General features: G+C 39.5%; 1 protein-coding gene across 2 annotated transcripts; it reads left to right on the top strand.

Moving 5' to 3' along the window:
- The first annotated feature begins 665 nt into the window (after positions 1-665).
- On the top strand, positions 666-16,639 carry p4ha3 (prolyl 4-hydroxylase, alpha polypeptide III). 2 transcript variants are annotated; one of them, XM_042487126.1, is made up of 13 exons: positions 666-893; positions 3,660-3,814; positions 3,935-4,158; positions 7,404-7,553; positions 7,632-7,683; positions 7,813-7,976; positions 9,829-10,005; positions 12,548-12,612; positions 13,837-13,996; positions 14,082-14,144; positions 14,662-14,730; positions 15,435-15,531; positions 16,051-16,639. In XM_042487126.1, the coding sequence occupies exons 1-13, from the start codon at positions 706-708 to the stop codon at positions 16,119-16,121; spliced, it is 1,635 nt and encodes a 544-aa protein (XP_042343060.1). In that variant the 5' UTR covers positions 666-705; the 3' UTR covers positions 16,122-16,639. The 2 variants fall into 2 exon arrangements, with proteins under 2 accessions (XP_042343060.1, XP_042343059.1); XM_042487125.1 differs by having other exon boundaries at positions 9,826-10,005.
- Positions 16,640-18,353: the final 1,714 nt, after the last annotated feature.

The following is an 18,353-nucleotide window of genomic DNA, read 5'->3' as shown; positions in this document are numbered from 1 at the left end:
ATCATCATCATCATCATCATCATTACACACTCAAGCAGGCAGACACACAGGAGTCACACTGGGCCGGTTGTGACAGCTGTTGTTTATTGTGGGACAGCAGTTTGAGCTAATTCGGTAGAACCGCCCATATTATTTATGTATTTAATTCACCATAGCAATGGCGTCACTCAAAATTATTTTTGACTGTGCAGCCCGTTGGTGGCAGACTGGTTGTTGTGCAGGACATTCACCTGCAGGTGTCGCACTGACTCCAAACTCAATACTTGATTTATTCAGCTTACTTGTAATTGTCCCTAATCACTCTCTCTCCAAAAGCAATTTTTTAAAAAAGTTAAATGACAGTGATGCATAAATTACATCACGGTTTACATACATTTTTATCATTTACGCGAGTGATTCAAAGCTCAGGCTGAAAGTGCAGCTAATCAAAAACAGCTTTTATAACTGGCGCTGGATCCAAAACTCAATTCAGTTTAATGTATCCCTGGTATTAAGACTGCAAATAAACCTGTCGGTATAGTGCTGTGATCCGGACTGAATCCAGGCTGTAGGTCAGTCCCCTAAACAGACGGAGAAAGCTGATCTCAGAGCAGATGAGGGAGATGCCCGTGTGTAGATCCTGACGCTCCATCAGACGGACAGAGAGAGGAGCTCAGTCACTGAAGCTGCAGCTGCAGAGGAGAAGGAACATTGTCTGCGCCGGAGATGAAGTATCCAACATGTGTTCACTTTATTTGGGGTCTCCTGACTGTAGCTGTGGTTCCCGTGTCTGTAGGTGAAATGTATACATCGCTGCTGAACGTGAAGCAGGCGATCAGTGTTGAACGGAAGCTGATCGATTACTTGAAAACTTACATTGACCACGAGTTACAGAGACTCGAGGACATCAAGCGGTGAGTTACCTGCATGCATGCATGATGCACCACGAAAACTGCTGATTGTTTCACAAGTTTTCAGTGTGCAAAACCCATAGAAAGAGAACTGCACATGTGAACTGGGAGTTTAAAGGACAATTTCGCTTCAATTCACAGTTTCAGTTTAAGATAAGTTTCTCCTGATAGCAGAGATACAAGACTGGGACAAATCCTGCAGCCCCTCCACAGACAGACAGTGAATCATAATGGAGCAAGTTTTTGGGGCATGATGATGAGAGCACACGTGGAGATTTAACTAGTCACATTTTCAGACCTTTCACAGCTTTTCCTTTTCACAGCTGTAATGAACCTTATTTGGATCAAATCATGCATAATTTAGGGTTACACTAAACCAAAACAGGCCACTTGATGACATCACTTCATGACTAATTTCGATTTTAACCTTTTGAAGGGCTTAATTTTTTTTTAAATGGAAAGAAAACAATGAGCAACTTGAGCACAAATGGCCCCAAAATTTGCAAGAAATTATTAAAAAAAGACCAGAAAATTGACAAGAACAAAAAATAACAAACCATTGAGACAGTAAAAAAAAAAAAGAAATTGACCTAGAAAAAAAATGATATAAAAAAAATTATATATCTATTATAATTAGAAATATAGTTTTCCGGACATTTTTCCCTAGCTTTTATTTTAAAAAATAATTGACTAAATCTACTTTTTTCTTGCAATTGACAGGACAGTACGTGCCAAGTTTTTCCCCATGTTGTTTCCGAAAGAAAATCAAACCAATTAGCTCAATTAGTTCAAAAGTTTAAATACTTGTAAAGGTGCCTGAGCACAGCACAAGAAAAGTGATGTCATCATCCAAACTCATGTGAATAACACAGTTTAAATTCTATTTTGGGCTGTGTTTTATGAGGATGAGATTTTATTAGCTGCTCTCTTCCACTCAGAAGCTTTCATGGTGAAAACATGATGACTGATGGGAAGCAAGACCTAACGAGTCACTTTCCACTCATTTATGGTCATGATTCAACAGTGTGCCTCTCATGTAGCGGAGGAGCTCTTTTGACCATGAAATTGGTTAATTGCAGGGGCTATTTTGTGGTGTAAGGTTGGAAAATGAGTAATGTCATGCTTCAGCTGTATTCATCTGTTTTAACAATATCTATGATGATGAGAGAAATAATGTTAGCTTTCTGTCCCTAATATGTCAAGTCTAAAATTCCATATTATTCTATGGCATGGCACTTTAAAAACTCTCTTTATAAACAACAGTTTTGAAGGAATATGTAAGATTTAGGGAGATTCAATGGCATTTTATCTAATATAATTTTATTTAAACCTAATTAATTTCTATTAAAATAGAAATTGCAATAAAGCAGTTTCATGTTAAAAAATCAAGTGTTTTTTGTTGCAGAGGGGCCGCTAATAAAATAATGACGCGAGATGCCACTACGTCCTACACACTGCAGCTTCAACTGTACTGACTGATTGTCATCACACTGACATATGATTTGTATGGTATTTATTTCATTTTATTAATTCATCCATCAGCTGTAACTGCTCCTTGTTAGAGAATGGAAATCAGTGGATCTTCCTCTGTCCAGTCTATAGTTTACCCATTTAAGTGTAGTGGCAGTCTAGGAGGAGTTCGCATACTGGATGGTAAATCGTCTAGACCTGCACACTAAATGAGGGAATTATATTGATCTTATATTGATTCCATTTGGAGTAGAGTGACTCGTGAGCTGGCGATGTGGGCATGCGGCCCCTATGGTTCAGTGTTGGCATTTAAACAGTGGTAGACAGCTAAGCTCTGCAGTACATTGTAACTGTGTATAATTATTTTACGTTATTTGACATATATTTTGGGTATTATCTATCCTTTTTTCTCTGTTTTTGTTAATTTATTATTGGCTGTTCTGATCATTTTTGGTTTTGTTTTACTGTTGATGAATATGTTTATCCATGTGCTATTTTCTACCAGTTAAACATAAAAACATAATAAAAAAAATAATCATAATAAAATAACACAAAATAAAAATATTGTTCATAAAAAAAATTTTAAAAAATAGAATAAAGGTCTATAATTGTGCGAGAGGAGTGGTACACCCTGGACAGGTCTCCAGACTATCACAGGACCGACAGAACCCAGAGAAAACCCACGCTGGCACGGGGAGAACATGCAAATTCCACACACACGAGCCCCCAACAAAGGTCCAAACCCCATATGATTATCTGTATCTTTGCATTTGGTGTCACAGCTGTTTTCTCTGTATCTGCTGGTCATTTTATAATGTGATGCATCATTGTTTATATCCACTTTATTGTCTGCATCTATTACCAGCTTGATTCAGTCTGTTTATATTACTTTAAACCATTATATTTGACTTTAAAAAAAGCCTGTCTGTGCTGGGGGGACTATTTTTTTCTGAGATTTTTTTTTTTATCTTACACAAAAGCACCTTATTGTTCTCTAATGTGACATTGGTGTAGACTTCAGTGGGGACGCAGGGGAAAGGTTCCCTCATTATTTAGAAAATTTCTACCCCCCCCCCTCCTTTTTTTTGTCTAAGTCCAAAACACCATAAATTGATGCATAATATACACAAATTGGTGCATAGAAATTTACCACAATGCAGGACTGTTTCACCGTTTCATATGTGTCCCACCACAATGATGAAACTAAACCTACACCCTTGTTCCCGGGACCTCTACATGTGAAACTGTCTGAGCACTTTTCCTACTTTCTGTAACCAATGTCCACATTCTTTCCCACAGCTTTTATGCCAGAGTGTCCAACCTTCACACTGAGTTTTACAAAGGCCCTGCGACTGCGATGGCGAACCCTCTGGTGGCATTCACCCTGATCAAGCGGCTACAGTCAGAGTGGCTGAATGTAGTCTACAGCAACGAGGCCCTGGAGAATATACAAGGTTTGCTCAGTGCCTTCTTCACAGACACATCTGGTGGTGATAACTAAACACCCCCCACGGTTCTCTGTTGTCACCACCCAACCCCCCCCCCAGTTCACCTTTTGGCCCTCTGCTGTCCAGCCCTCAGGTCCAGTTACAAGGAAGAAGAGGCTGATCTGCCCAAACTGGAGGACCTTCAGGGGGCCGCCAAGGGGCTGATGAGGCTGCAGGATGTGTACGCTCTCCAGGTCACGAGCCTCGTAAGGGGTCGTTTCCAGAGAGTCACTGATGGCGAGCCTGTTGATATCTACCTGCCTGCAGTGTCTGTCCCACTGTCTGGTGATGACTGCTTCATGGTTGGAAAGGTACACAATCCCTTAATTCTCTTTATTTCTCCCTCTTGTTGTTTTTACTCTTTGCCTTTGGTGGAAATACTTAAGAAAAATGATGAGTACCACAATCTAAAAATACTCAGTTACAAGTAAAAGTCTTTCATTCAAAGTCCTTCCCCAGAAGAACGGATGCATTATTAGAAGAATGTATTTAACCCTTTTAAAGAAGGCAATTAGCAATTCAACAAGACATGTCTTAAACATGAACTTTCTGACATCAAGGTAAAGCAGTGAAAGTATTTGAAATATAGGGTACACTTGATATTTAAATGTTTTGTTGCCAACCCCTCCACAGCAGTAAGTTGCCTTAAGTGTCAGCCTGCTTCTCCCCACTGGGGACACACTGACAGACATTTACTGTTTGTAATAGATATTTTCTAGAGATAATTACCCCCAAACAACCCCTTGTCAAAAAATCTTAACTTTACCTTCAAGTGCAGGTCTGTGTTGCTCATTAGTAACCTCTACATTTCCTAAAATGCAGCAAGTGAACATTATGAGGTTATGTTGAAACAAGTCTCCCATCCTTTTCGGTCACCTTTCAGTGTAAAAGTGCTTGTGTTAAGTAATGAGACTGACAGATATTTGGACAATGTGAAAATGTCCCTGATGAACATCCTCCTCCAAAAGGTCTGCTAAATACCTCTGCTCCAACCTGTCAGTCAATGTGGTGGGAAATCCAGACACGTGGCCTGGAAAAGTGGATTTTTTTTTCCCATTGCGTGCCTGGGAATTTGTTTTATGTGAAGATAAATATACTATTATACAAGTATGAAAGAAAAAAACGGTTTCCCCTCTATGACTGCCACTGTTTATGTACAGTGGCGATGTGTTAGGGCAGGGTGCTGTGTGGGAGAGTCATCCTTTTGTATGGAAAAGACATTATCTCACGCAGCAGAAGGAGCAAAGAGCCGAGCTTGCCTTTGCTTGTAGTGACGCTGAGATTATCTGACACACGCTATAAACAGTTAGTTTTAGGGTGTTTTCAGTAAAAGTGCTGCCTGCACATGCTTTTATAAGGCTGTTCAACCACAACTCAGAGAGGTTTGTTACTGTAACATTAGTTTGTAGCTTTTCTGTGTAATTTGGAGCCATTTTAAAATAGAATAACAACTGATACTTCATTCAGGCTTTTCTGAGATCTGCAGAATATTAACTATTTTAAGAATTTATTGGTTCTTTAAAGACTAACAGCTCACAAATTATGGTGTGCAAAGTTGTGAGCTGGGCGTGTGATAAGGTAGACAAGTGTCGGTGTGTGATTAGTTCAGTTAAGAGGTGAGTTTGTGTGTTTGGGGGGGTCAAAGAGTACACTGGAATTTTTGTTTGTGTGTCGGAGGGGTTGTGGGTATAATCTGTGATTGGGGGGAGCCACATGTCACCCTGTGTCTGTGTGGGTGCTGTCAGGCCTGTAGTCAGCACCTACTTACTCAAATCAGATACAAAAGCTATGTTGTATGATGGCAGCTAAAAAGATAGACTGTAGCTAGTGTTCATGATTTTCTTACCGTTAAAACAACACTAGAGGTGTTTCTGATCAACAGACTCTGTCCACAGTGTACTTGCTTGAGAGATCAGACAGGTGTAATCTCATAGATTGGCATGATGACAGTGAACCAGGTTAAGAAAGAAGTGTATATATTTTTAAAAGGTTCAGAGACTAGAGCTGCAACCAGCTTTGTATCATAAGTGTGGGCAGTATGTGTAAATGAACTGTGCTAAACTTACCTCCACTATACCAGTGTCCAGATCTCCCTGCTCATCTACCAGCTCAAATTGGATATGCCTGCCAACACAGACACAAAGAGTATAAAGTGGATGAAGAGAGAGACCCGCCTCTCTATGTTTCTCTCTCTAAAACTTGGACCAAATTCAGATCTAACGAAGCGAACTAAAACTAGGCATTGCAATCAAATATAAACCAAGATTAGGTAACTGTACTGCCTATTTCTCACCTAAAATGCCTTCCGAAACATATTTCAGTGCACTGTTTGGCCGTATTATGATAATCTGTGAACAGGAAGTGGGCACCACAATGTTTTCTGTATTGTGTAAATGAAAACTGAGATCAAACATTAAAACTAAGCAATGCTGATCAAATAGAAACGCAGATTCTGTTACTGCGTTCCCCGTTTCTCTCTTTAAATATTTTTAGAAACAATTTTAACTTACTTAAATTTAATGAGACTGTTGCCACCTGGCTGCAAAATTGTTTTCAGATTAGCAGCTTGCATTACATGACCTGTCAGCAGGAGTGTTTATTGGTCTGGTGCAGCGCAGTGCGGTCTGGTAGTTGTAGATTTTCTACCTTTTAAGGAAAATGGAATGCCCCAGTACTTTTTTCCTGTTTTCTCCTGCATAGGAGGCCCAGTTTTGTGAAAAGACAATTTCCACCAGTGATAATCTTCTGTGGACAGAAAAAAACATCCAATCTGGGGTTCTGGTGAACTGTAATGAGCAGTTTTCCACAATTTTCTAGACATTTTATAGATTAAACCATAAATCAAATGAAAAAATAATATTGGATTTAATCAAACTATTGCTGTACTCTAAAAAATAATACAAGTTACTGTTACATCACATCCTGAAGTTAGTATTTAGGTCAAGTAATGTTGCTGACATTATAACCTTAAGTAAATCAGTTTGTCATTAAAATCACGTTATGTTTTGCAAGAGAGAAATAAGAAATAAGTACAGAGATATACAAACAAAACACAGCATGTACACAAAGCATCAGAAAAAATCACAGTAACATGTAAAAAGGGCCTTAAGGTTAAATTAATTCAACAGAGTTTTTAAGTCTCATATTGTCTGTGTTGCTACTGTATTTCACATCACACTTATGCATTCCTTCAAGATGCCATCAGGGGAAAATCTCATTTTTTGTAATTCGATTCAAATTAAGTTGAAGTAGCCAAAATAGTTTGGCCTAAAAGCCTAGATCCAGCATGCCAGGGTGAAAGCATTATGTCAGCTGAATGATGAGATAGAGCTGGCTGAGGAAACTGATTCTGGCTTCTGCCGTCGACCCAAAGCTAGCCTGACAAGATCAGCTACCTAGATGTGACCCTAAAACCTATCTGGCAGCCATGCACGCACATGGACCCGTGCCATGATGACATTTGTTCCTCAAAGCCAGTGCCTGAACACATCCAAACATGCAGACACTTAGCTGCCTTAAAAAAGACTGTCTGTAACCTAGGAGTTATATTCTGCAGGTGGCCTACGAGCAGGAAGACTATTACCATTCGGTGCAGTGGTTGGAGGAGTCGGTGCGTCTCTTCAGAGGATCAGGGGGCGAGTGGAGCCCAGAGAATCAAGGCACTTTAGAGGATGCTCTGGACCACCTGGCCTTCTCTCACTTTAAAGTAGGTGAAAGGACAGTTTGGAAATGCACATGTGGAAGACAAATGATGGATTGCCCTAAATTCCTCTCGTTGTTTTAGACAGGAAACATCTCCTACGCTCTCAGTTTATCTCAGGAGTTACTGCATCATGGTAATTCTTTTCATTTAACTTCTCCCTATTCTTTAATCCTGTCTGTGGTGCTAAACTTGTCCCTAAACTAAAAAGCTACACTGCAACTAAGACACCAAGCCATTACTCTATTTCCTTGTTTCTTCTCAGATCCAATGAATGGAAGAGTTTTGCAGAATGTTGACAAATATGAGAAGTTGCTGGTTACCAGTCCACCCATATCAGTGAGGGGCGCTGGGCTGAGGAGACCCACCTCCAATCATTTAACCACCAGAGACACTTACGAGAGGCTCTGCCAGACACAAGGCTCTCAGGTATTCATCACCATTAATCATTTTAAACACATACTGCAAACTAGGAAAATATCTTGAAGGGATCAGGGATGGTTAATACAACAACCAGAGTATTTATAATTGTATTATGCTAACCAAACATGCATAGTAATTCTGCTTTTACACTCTCTTCCTTTAGGGATGTACAATCAATCAAATGTTCCATATGATGTTCATCTGCCGTTGTACATTTGAGATTTTAGAGAAAATGCTCAGTAAAGTCAGCAGTGAGTTATGTCCTGCTGGATGTGTAATGTTGAAGGATGCAACTTACATGTAGAAAGAGGTTTAGAGAAGGGGGGCGGAGAAGGGGGAGGCTTCTCCAGCCCTGAATGTTTTCTCAGAATCCACAAATTTATATTCTACTTCTCTCTAAAGCAGGATACTCAACTTGCTTTGTGTGGATGCCAGTTTTGCAAAATGTCAAGAGTCTGGTGGCCAGAAATTCAGGAAATTAGGAACCGCTTCTATTGGCTAAACAAGCTCTATTTTAAAGCTTTTTATGCACTCTAATGCAACAAAAGCACAAAAAATCCCAGTGTGAATCATTTTATTTTCATTGTAAATTAGAAAATGGTCTAAGGGCCACCTGGCACTCCATAGCAGGCCAGATTTGGCCCACATGCAGTAAGTTGAGTATCACTGCCCGAAAGAAATCTATCATAATTTAGTTAATGGTATTCTGTTTGCCTTATATTCAGTTTACATTTACTTGACATTGTTGGGGACCCTTCGCAATTTTAGCAGCCCAGATTATTATTGTATGGATTCACATGTAGCAGATATGTAGTTAACATTTATCCACTGAACTCTATTCGAGCAGAGTATAACAAAAATAGGTTTCAAGATTAGAAATGCTGTTTACACCAAATTCATATACCTTACTCAACCTATGTTATTGAACTTAAAAGTAATAAAACAGACCATTTTTGCCCCTTTTTAGGTGGCGGGAGTGAAAATGATCATCTTCAGCATTTATGTTAAGGCCCTAAAATAACAACAAAACTCAAGAGGGAAAGAGATGGAAACAAACTTAGTACATATGGTATTTTAGGCATTGAACTCTTTAGCAGAAATGTTTCCTGGTGGTTTTAGTTGTAACTCATTGTCACACATTAAAAACGCTTGTTCTTTCAACACTGGATTGTGTTGTTTATGTGCTAACTAGTGTCCTGTCTGTGTTCTGGTTACCTTTTTTTAAATGACGGTTACAGATGACCATTGCTTGCTGGTATGAGAGAGAGATATTTCCTTTTACACATACACAGAGCGTACATTCTACTTGGCTGTTGGCTGTAGTCTTTGCAGTGTGTTTAACACAACTTTTTTGGGTGAGACACAGGCAAGGTATCATTAATGTCTGTACCAAGCTTAATGGCAATCATCCAATAGTTGGTAGCAATAAAGGAAACCTCAAGGATTCACCAAAGTCAGAAGGGTTCATCCTCTGGGGACCATGTGTGTCAAAAACTGGCTGTTGACATGTTTCAGCCAGAACTGAGGTAGTGAAACGACTGCTAGCTTGGCTAAAATAACCACATCAAGTCTCTTTTTTAAAGCTGTTTAAACAGCCCCAAGTTTTTAGTCATATATTTGACAAAAATCTTTTCAGCCTTTTCAGCCTTTCTACAAAAGTTTATTAAGATGCAAGTTTGTATTTGGGGCTTCCTTCGCCAGTGAAAGACCCTAATTATCCTGAAGTCATATTTTCTTTTGTGGGGAGAGAACAATGCTAAGAGTAATTGTTTGCAGATAAAAAATAGAAAAACATGAATTCTTGTTTTGATCTTTTTAATGGATGAATGGATTAACAGGTGCCTGTTTCTCTTAGCAGCACATGCATTTTGAAAACCCAAGACTATTCTGCGACTACTTCACCAACGGGAATCCTGCGCTGCTCCTGCTGCCAGTCAGACGTGAAGTGCTGAGTCTGCAGCCGTATGTGGTCCTTTACCACGACTTCATCACCGACACAGAGGTTGAGGACATCAAGAGGGTGGCCCAGCCAGGAGTAAGTGCATCTTGCTCATCACTTTTGGTTAAAAAATAAAAAACCCATGTCTCTAACACGTCAGATTTTTAGGAATAATAAAAAAAAGAGCCATGTTTTCACAGTCGGTGCTTTAGTTCCTCAGATTGGTTTTGTATCCCATGTTTTGTTGAGTTTTCTCACATGGGACTCACAAAAAGTGAAGCTGCAAAGTATTTTTTCTTGGCAAAAGTAAAAGTTTAAGGGAGTCTCTTGAAATGTGTTGAAATCAACAAATAGACGAACCACGTTTGAGAGTGAGTTTAACATTTTGTCAAGTGAACGCCTTGTGAATCAGTCCAACATTGAAAAATCAGGTCTTTTCTAAATAATTAAGATAAAACTACCTATAGTTACCACAGATATTAACTTTTATTTGCAGCTTCCACCAGGAAACTAGACTCTGTTGATGCTGGCTTTGCTGGTATCATTGTTGTTTCGGGATGTTCTCCAACACATGGCCATATGTTAGCTTTCCATCACTCTGAAATGAGCAGGACTGTAGTGCAACCACTTTAGGGTCCCATGGTACAAGCTGTGCATTGACACTACAGCTGATCTCTACTGACTGAGACAAGAGCAGTCCTCACAAGGTGTCACATGCCATGTTATAATAGTGTTCATCCACCACATATTCATCACTGTTACTATGTTAAATGTTGCGTTATGAGTGTCATTTGAGTAAAGTGTGTCAATAACCGTACTTGTCATGGCAAAAAAATCATAGTTTGGGTAGCTTTGTTCAGTTCCTCCAACAATCCAAAAATGATCTGAAGCTCAATCCTGAGGCTGTTCTGAAGCTGGTTCTTTAATAAATAAAAAATATAGCAAATTCTGATCAACTGATATCAATTTCTGGCTTAAAACAACTAACTCTGGTTAGGTTCCCTCTACAACTGGTTACATCCAGCCCATTCACAGTACAGATATGGATACAGATAGTTTAGTTGATTGAATTGATACAAATACAGATATATGTAATGATGTACTTGTGCATCCCTATTAATAAACCCCAAATTGTTTTGAAATAAACAATAAAGTTTGCCTCAACCTCGCCCAAATACAGCATGCGTTTGTACTAATAATCCAAGAAAATAACATATATAACAGTATAATGCTCTGAAACGCGCCATTTTGTATAATGAGTACTTAAAGTAGTGCATTTTGCTGATTAAACTTTGTCAAGTGCTTTGAAAAGGATAATTAGCTTGAAGTCAAGTGGCAACATTATGCAGCCTTGAGACTGAAATGATTTTATGGTATTATGAGTAAAGGTGCCTTTAAAGAATATTTTTGGAAACATACATAATGTGCTCTGCTGTGGGGCTCTCTGGCTGCTGGGGTGCAAGCCAACCTTTTTCTCCTGGAAAGATCCTGGAAAAACCCTATGGAGGAAGTGTTGGTGTGCTTCCAAACATTTAGCAAGGCTTAAAGGAATGAGGGATACATTACTATAAAAACTTGGCGAAGCGCCTCAAACTGTCCAAATAACCCTGCTCGGCTCCACTGGTAAATATTCAGCCCACTATCACAGAGCCTCAGTATCTATATGAAAGCAGCTATCAATTTACGGTTCATTTAATGGAAAGCTGCAGTGTCTGGTCCTCAGAGCTGACTCTGTTACTTTTGGGAATATTTGGTGGGCTAACTCAATTGGTGCCCTATAGTGTCTGTGAGGTTTTGGCATTGTTCAGTGAGTTTTCCAGCGTTTGTTCAGATGGAAACCCCAGTACTTATTTCATCATTATGTCAGCCTGTGGGTTTATTGAAAACAGGCTCAGGGTATGGTATTAGTTTGGAGCAGTGAGCTGCATTTGTTAACCATGATGATCATGGTTTACACTTTGTTCATGCTGGATCCCAGAGCCTTTAGCACATGTTGTTCTGAGTTAACAAATCTGTCATTGTGTTGCTTTCTTGATGAGGAATTGATATGAGAAATAATACGTTTTTTCCCCAATTTAGCCTCTTTTGTGCTTTACAGAGACATAATGTCTCTTCTGGTCATAGGGTGCCTGGAAGTCATCATGAGTTTGAATTTCAAAGTGAATCAGATATATTGTGTTAACAGTTTTTTGCATAGAACATTTTGCAAACTGTAAAGCACATATGAAGTAAAGCACTCCATATAAATCACAGAGGCTCAGTTTTAAGAAGGACAGTCTCTGTCCAAAACATATGGACTTTTGACTTTTCCCAGACTCCCTTCCAGACTTTTTGAGGTGCACTTTGGCAAGGTGAAGATAAAATGAAACTCATACCTGTAGTTGAAGAAGGAGAAATTTCCCCCAAAATCGGTTATGCTAGACTAGAAAAATCATCCAAGTACATCTTTGTGGCCTTTAAGATGTACATTTTTTGATTTTCTTGAATCTACTTTCAGTTGTTATTTTGAGCAGATCAGTGTAGCATGTCAGCATGTTATAACTCACATTTCCTTATGTCCTGCAGCTGGATATCAGAGCTTGGCTGCAGTAACAACAACATGCTCATAAAATGGTGTTTTTCTGTCTTTGCTGACCAGTTGAAACGATCTGTGGTGGCAGCTGGAGAGAAACAAGCAACAGCAGAGTATCGCATCAGCAAGAGGTACAAATTACTGACAACAATTTTTTCTTATAACACTTGTTGGAGTTAAAAATAAAATTTAAAACACTTAAAGGAACAGTGTTAGATATAGTGGCATCTTGCGCTGAGGACTGCAGATTGCAATCAGCTGAAATTTCTCCTGGTTTTCTTCTGTGTTCATCGTTCAGGAGGTTTTTACTGGGAGGCGAATCATCCACAGATGTCTCTTCCTCAGAGAGGGCAGTATTCACAAAGATTCGTAGTACAAAAGAGTTTGTCCTGATGACAAAATTCTCAGAAAATTCTTAGAATTGTGACATTTTCTAAGAACATCCCCATTAAGTAATGACTAGGTCCTGGGAAAGATAAAACTAATTCACAAAGGGTATTAGCCCCTTAAGCTCCTAAAGTAAAAATCTGTTTGGAGCAGACAGGAGGACTTTTAAGGTGTGTAAGAGTTTCTGAAGCAGAGGACAAAATGGTGGAAAGACAGAAAGGTCGAAGAAATATTCTCCAAACTCTGAATGACAGTGAGTTAATGAGTACTACAGTTAAGTAAGTGCAGGGATGTTTGTGGTTGATTTCATTAGAGATACTGTAACATCTCCCACCCAATGCAGTAACACTGTAGCTCCACAAATAAAGTGATCACAATCCTAAAATATTTGCAACTGTAAAAATGTTACAGTGCGCCTGTGATCACACAAAAAGGACTTCCACAGCCTCAGTGTTATACAGTTCATTTCCACTGGGTGTCTGCACTTTGCAGGCTCATGAAAGGGCATGTCTACGACAACCAATCACATCTGTTAAAAGAATGTGTCATACCTAGCCACAGAGTCACATTTCTGTCCCTTCCTTGCTCTGAGTATTTTCCTAAATCTCTCCTAAACTAGGACTATTTGCTTGAAATTTTTACGCTAAGTCAGGAGCTCCCTGAGAGTTTATGAGAATGTTTGAGAGCATCGCCCTAGGTGTTTAAAAGCAAAACTAAATAAAGTAGTTTCATGTTACAAATCAGTGTTTCTCTGATGCTGTTTGGCTCACTTAACAGGACATTCTAAGGTAACAAAAACACAACTATTCTGATTTTCAAGGTGATTTTACACAAAAGAAAACCCACTTATTATATTATATTCCATTTCTGCCAATATATCCCTCTATATCTACACCCTGGACTTTTGACAGCTTGCAAATGATGTTCTTTTTCACTCTAAGTTGTTATTCATATGTGTTTTATTTCAGTGCATGGCTGAAGGGCTCAGCACACTCCACTGTTGAGAAGCTGGACCAGAAGATCTCCATACTAACAGGTCTGAATGCGAAGCATCCATACGGCGAGTATCTCCAAGTAGTGAATTATGGGATTGGTGGCCATTATGAGCCTCACTTTGACCATGCTACAGTAAGTTGCAACACTTGATTATATTGCTGTAAACTTTACATGTTTTCTGTACTTCCATTAATAACAATGAATCAACATTTTCTAGTCGCCTTCAAGTCCTGTGTTCAGGCTGAAAACTGGGAACAGAGTGGCAACCTTCATGATTTATGTGAGTGAAGCCAAACCATCTTGTGACCCTGTATGACCCCAGCCAGAGGTTCTTGGGCAAGTTCCTGTTCGTGCTGCTCCAAAGTCTAAATTAAAAACACAGAGGTCAGGCCTTTGCCACGAGTGCTGCAAGACTTTGGAACGATCTGCCGGAGAAACACAGACTAGATGTGACTTCAGTGCTTTTATAGATGTTCTGTCACACAACAGACTTAATCCAAACTCTAAATTTTGTCTTTGGCTTCCATTATACAGCGTACATCTATTATTGCCCTTATCTTTTTGTTCCATTTATTTTTTTAATTCATTTTTATCTTGTAGCTAATCTTTTAAGTGATTTTTAACTGTGTTTTGGCTTATTATTCTCATTAATGTGAACATTTGAGTACAACCAAGTTGTGATTTTTGAGAACGGTCTTTTGTGAGGCTTTTAAAACAGTGCAGCAGACTTAACGGCTTCTCATAACATGAGCACATAAACACAAGACACAGCTCTGAAAGAATGTCCTTTTCCACAGCTCAGCTCTGTTGAGGCAGGTGGGTCTACAGCCTTCATCTACGCCAACTTCAGCGTTCCTGTCGTGGAGGTAAACACTGCAAATGTCTAAAATGAGCTGCTCTTTGGTCCTCATGTCATTTTTGCCTCAGGCTAGATCCTTTTCACTTCACTCTGCGCCTCACAGTCTCCAGTGCAGCTGCCAAAATGCTAAGAGGTCAGATCCTAGCAACAACAGTCATGACATAATGCTGCTATATATAAAGCTGCGTCTCAGTGGAGATTGAGGCTGTTTTTTTGGTTGATAAATGAGTAGCAGAGGAAGGTTTACCAGGCCAATCCTGGGGTTTAACCTCTCACCTTTCATATTATTGAGATCTCACTTCCTGGCTGTTTATACAGAAAATAACTGAACTTAACAAACTGCGCAATAAAATACTTGCAAATAAAATAGTGTAGCTCTTGTGCTTTAAATTCGACTTGCCTGAGATATTTAAAGTTGAATTAGTCAATTGAGAGAAAAATAGTGTAATATGATATCTGACAAATCATTAAGCTGAATTTACAAGCAAATAATACCAAATATTTATACTTTTCTGTGTGTTTTATTATAGTACACAGAGTATATTTTGGACAGTTGTGGGAATAATGGGAATTTTTCACCATTTCTAACATTTTAGTGATTGAAATGTCAATCGGCTAACCAGGGAAATAACCGTTAGATTAATTGATAATGAAAATAAACTTGTAACTTTTCTAATATTAAAGTGATTTATTTTGTTTTTTAATTCACAGAAAGCTGCCATTTTCTGGTGGAATCTCCACAGAAATGGTCAAGGAAATGTTGACACGCTGCACGCTGGCTGCCCCGTGCTTATCGGGGACAAATGGGGTGAGAGTCAAGAGATCCAGTATGATATGATGATGCTGTCTACAGGACCCAGAAAGTGATGTGAATAAGAAAGATAGGAACAAGGCACAGTCATTTATCAGCGTCCTTGCTCTCTTTAAACAGATTATGCTTTTTGCATCTTTATCATGGTCCAGAGTTCAGCTCTCCTGTCATACAGGAGCTAATGCAGAGAGCAAGGCAACATCTGTGCTACATTATGCATTTTAGAGATGTTAGAAAGTGCAGTTCAAATGCTGATCGCTCATCTTGGAAGATGAACATCTGCTGCCGGTTGTCTCAGACAGTCAAACTCCTGAAATGTGTGTTGGGGAACGATATTAATCATTGCAGAGCAGCTGCAGAAGCAATAGGTGGCTGTGTTGTTTTTAGCAACCATGTACAAAAGCAGAAACTAATCTTAAAAACAATTATCTGAATGTTTAAAAGACGCAAAGGCAAGAAAACCTTCATTCATGTAGTTTGTTTTCTGTATTTAAGATATTTTTCTGTATGTTGCAGTGGCAAACAAATGGATCCATGAGCATGGCCAGGAGTTTCAACATCGCTGCAGCCTGAATCCTGAGGAGTGAGAGGGGTGGAGCGAGAGCTGGGCCCCTTTTTGGAATACAAGAGCCAGCCTCTACAATTGACATGCACGCTTGCAGGCGGAGAGAAGGAGGGAGCCAGAAAGTGAGCACACAGGCAGGGGAGGTGAGAGCCGTTTTAGGGCAGCCTGTGATTGGAGCCCCGGGCCCCAGGGAGCCTGAAGCACTGCAGTGGACACGGACAGCACAAGGCAGAGAGGCGGGGTAGAGGAGGACTGGGTCAGTTGGCAATCAGCCCCCAGAGGCCAAATGCTCTCTGGCTCCTACTGGCCAGTTCCTGCAGATGGAGAGAGGCCTCTGCATTCACGCACTGCGCTGGTTTCAGTTAACTGTGTGAGGCTGTTTGCCTCCTGCTTGCTCAAAAACTGACATGTTGCAGTCCTTTTTCTACACTGGGCCCACTCTAGGGTCTGTCATTACAAATCAACACAGAAGTACGTTGGCATACTATAAGAAGTTTACAAAGCTACCTAATGTGCCTGAATCACAATAAAAAGTGAATAAGTGACGCACAAGGCATCTAGAATATTTTTTTAATTGATGTGATGCTGCAGCCAAAGACAGAATTCTGGTTTTGGATTTGAATATTTAAGTGAATTTAAATGTGATAATGCTTCCATGAAGTGCTGGAACAAGCTGATACAGAGTAAGTGACATTATCATACACAGTGGGAAAAAGTTTTATGATTTTAAAGGGTAACTTTTTCACCTGAACCTTATCTTGCCATTTTCTGTGTGTCTGAGTGACTAATGGTAACAACATTTTTTTTTTAGATTGGTCCAGTGTTGGGCCAGCGCCTCAGACAGCAGAAGTCACACAGGCTGCAATGTAACCACTCAGGGCATTTGTGCATCATCAATGTATGTTTTCTAAAAGTTCTTGTTTTTGCCACTGACAGGCCCAGATTGTTATTTTAAGTCACTGACAGGATTATGGAAATGATCTCTAAAGAGACAGACCTTTTTCTTAAAGAGTAAAATCTTTTTTGTGTAACTGAAACCAGCCCCAGAATTGCCACAGCCAACCTCACCAGACTCCATTTAAATCAACATTTATTTTAGTGTGTATAGAGCCAGCATATATTCACATCTAGCTAGGTGAATTAAGGGTTTATTTTAACCAAATCAGAAGTGGTGATTGTTAAAACAGTGGGAAGATGAACTAAGATAGCTTTTGTGAGATTTATTTTGTTTTTGTCGACTTAAAGTGTGTTTTACGATGATACTATTACTGTTTGTTTAGATGGAGTTCCTCTAAATCTGAGGACATTGGCTTGCTTTTTTTTTTAAACATGGGGGAAAAAAAGGCAATGAGGAACTTGGTGAGAAATGTTCAGCACATTGCAAAAAATTAATAGATTTAGAAAATTATTTTTTAGGTCATATCCTCCTAAGTTGCTCATTGCCTTCTTCCCATGTTTTGTAAGAAATCAACCCATTTGTTCTTAGGTTTTAAAGGGTTAACAAAAAAAGTTATATCTCTGGAGGAATCCTCTCCATAATGTTGTCAAACACTTAAAATAACAATTTGAGCCCGTCAGTGGCAAAAACAAGCACTTGTATTTGGCCTATACTGACAGTGCACAAATGCCCTGAGTGGTTACACTGCATCCTGTTTCACCTCGCTGCTAGCTTCAGTACTGGATCAGTTTAAAAAAATTGTTGTCTTCTACTGTCAATTAGACAAAGAACATGGGAAAACAGATTTAAGGTTGAAAATACAAAAGTTCCCCTTTAAAGGTAAATCTGTGGTCAATACTGCAGATTAACAACAGAGCTTTCAGTTAAAGTTCTTCTGTGATGGGTCATCGCAGACCTCATGACTGCACTTCAGACTGGTGCTATGAGTCAGAGGAGCCAGTCATTGTGCATTTGCTTGTTTATTCCTAGCTGACTGAACAATGTGGTCATTGCTGCCTCTTTCAATAACTGGCTGCCTAATGGAACAGATGAACCAGATCTGTCAGCCTCTTATTGAGCTTCAGAGGCTGGTCGTCATTAATCACGCTCTACGCGCCAAGTGATCGGGAACACGTCTTCTCCAGACTTTGTGTCTGAACTCACACACCCAATCTATCTGCATACCACCCAGATGTATCAGATTTCTGTGTCTAAATAGGTCATAACCCATCTTAAAACAGAGTGAGGTAGACTTTACAGAGTATTGAAAGCTTAGGCAATAAGGGGCCTTTATATGTGACCTTTTTTTAGAGGCAT

The sequence above is a fragment of the Plectropomus leopardus genome, chromosome 5 (genome assembly GCF_008729295.1).
Source record: "Plectropomus leopardus isolate mb chromosome 5, YSFRI_Pleo_2.0, whole genome shotgun sequence".
NCBI lineage: Eukaryota > Metazoa > Chordata > Actinopteri > Perciformes > Serranidae > Plectropomus > Plectropomus leopardus.
This window is presented reverse-complemented; position numbering and strand designations above follow the sequence as displayed.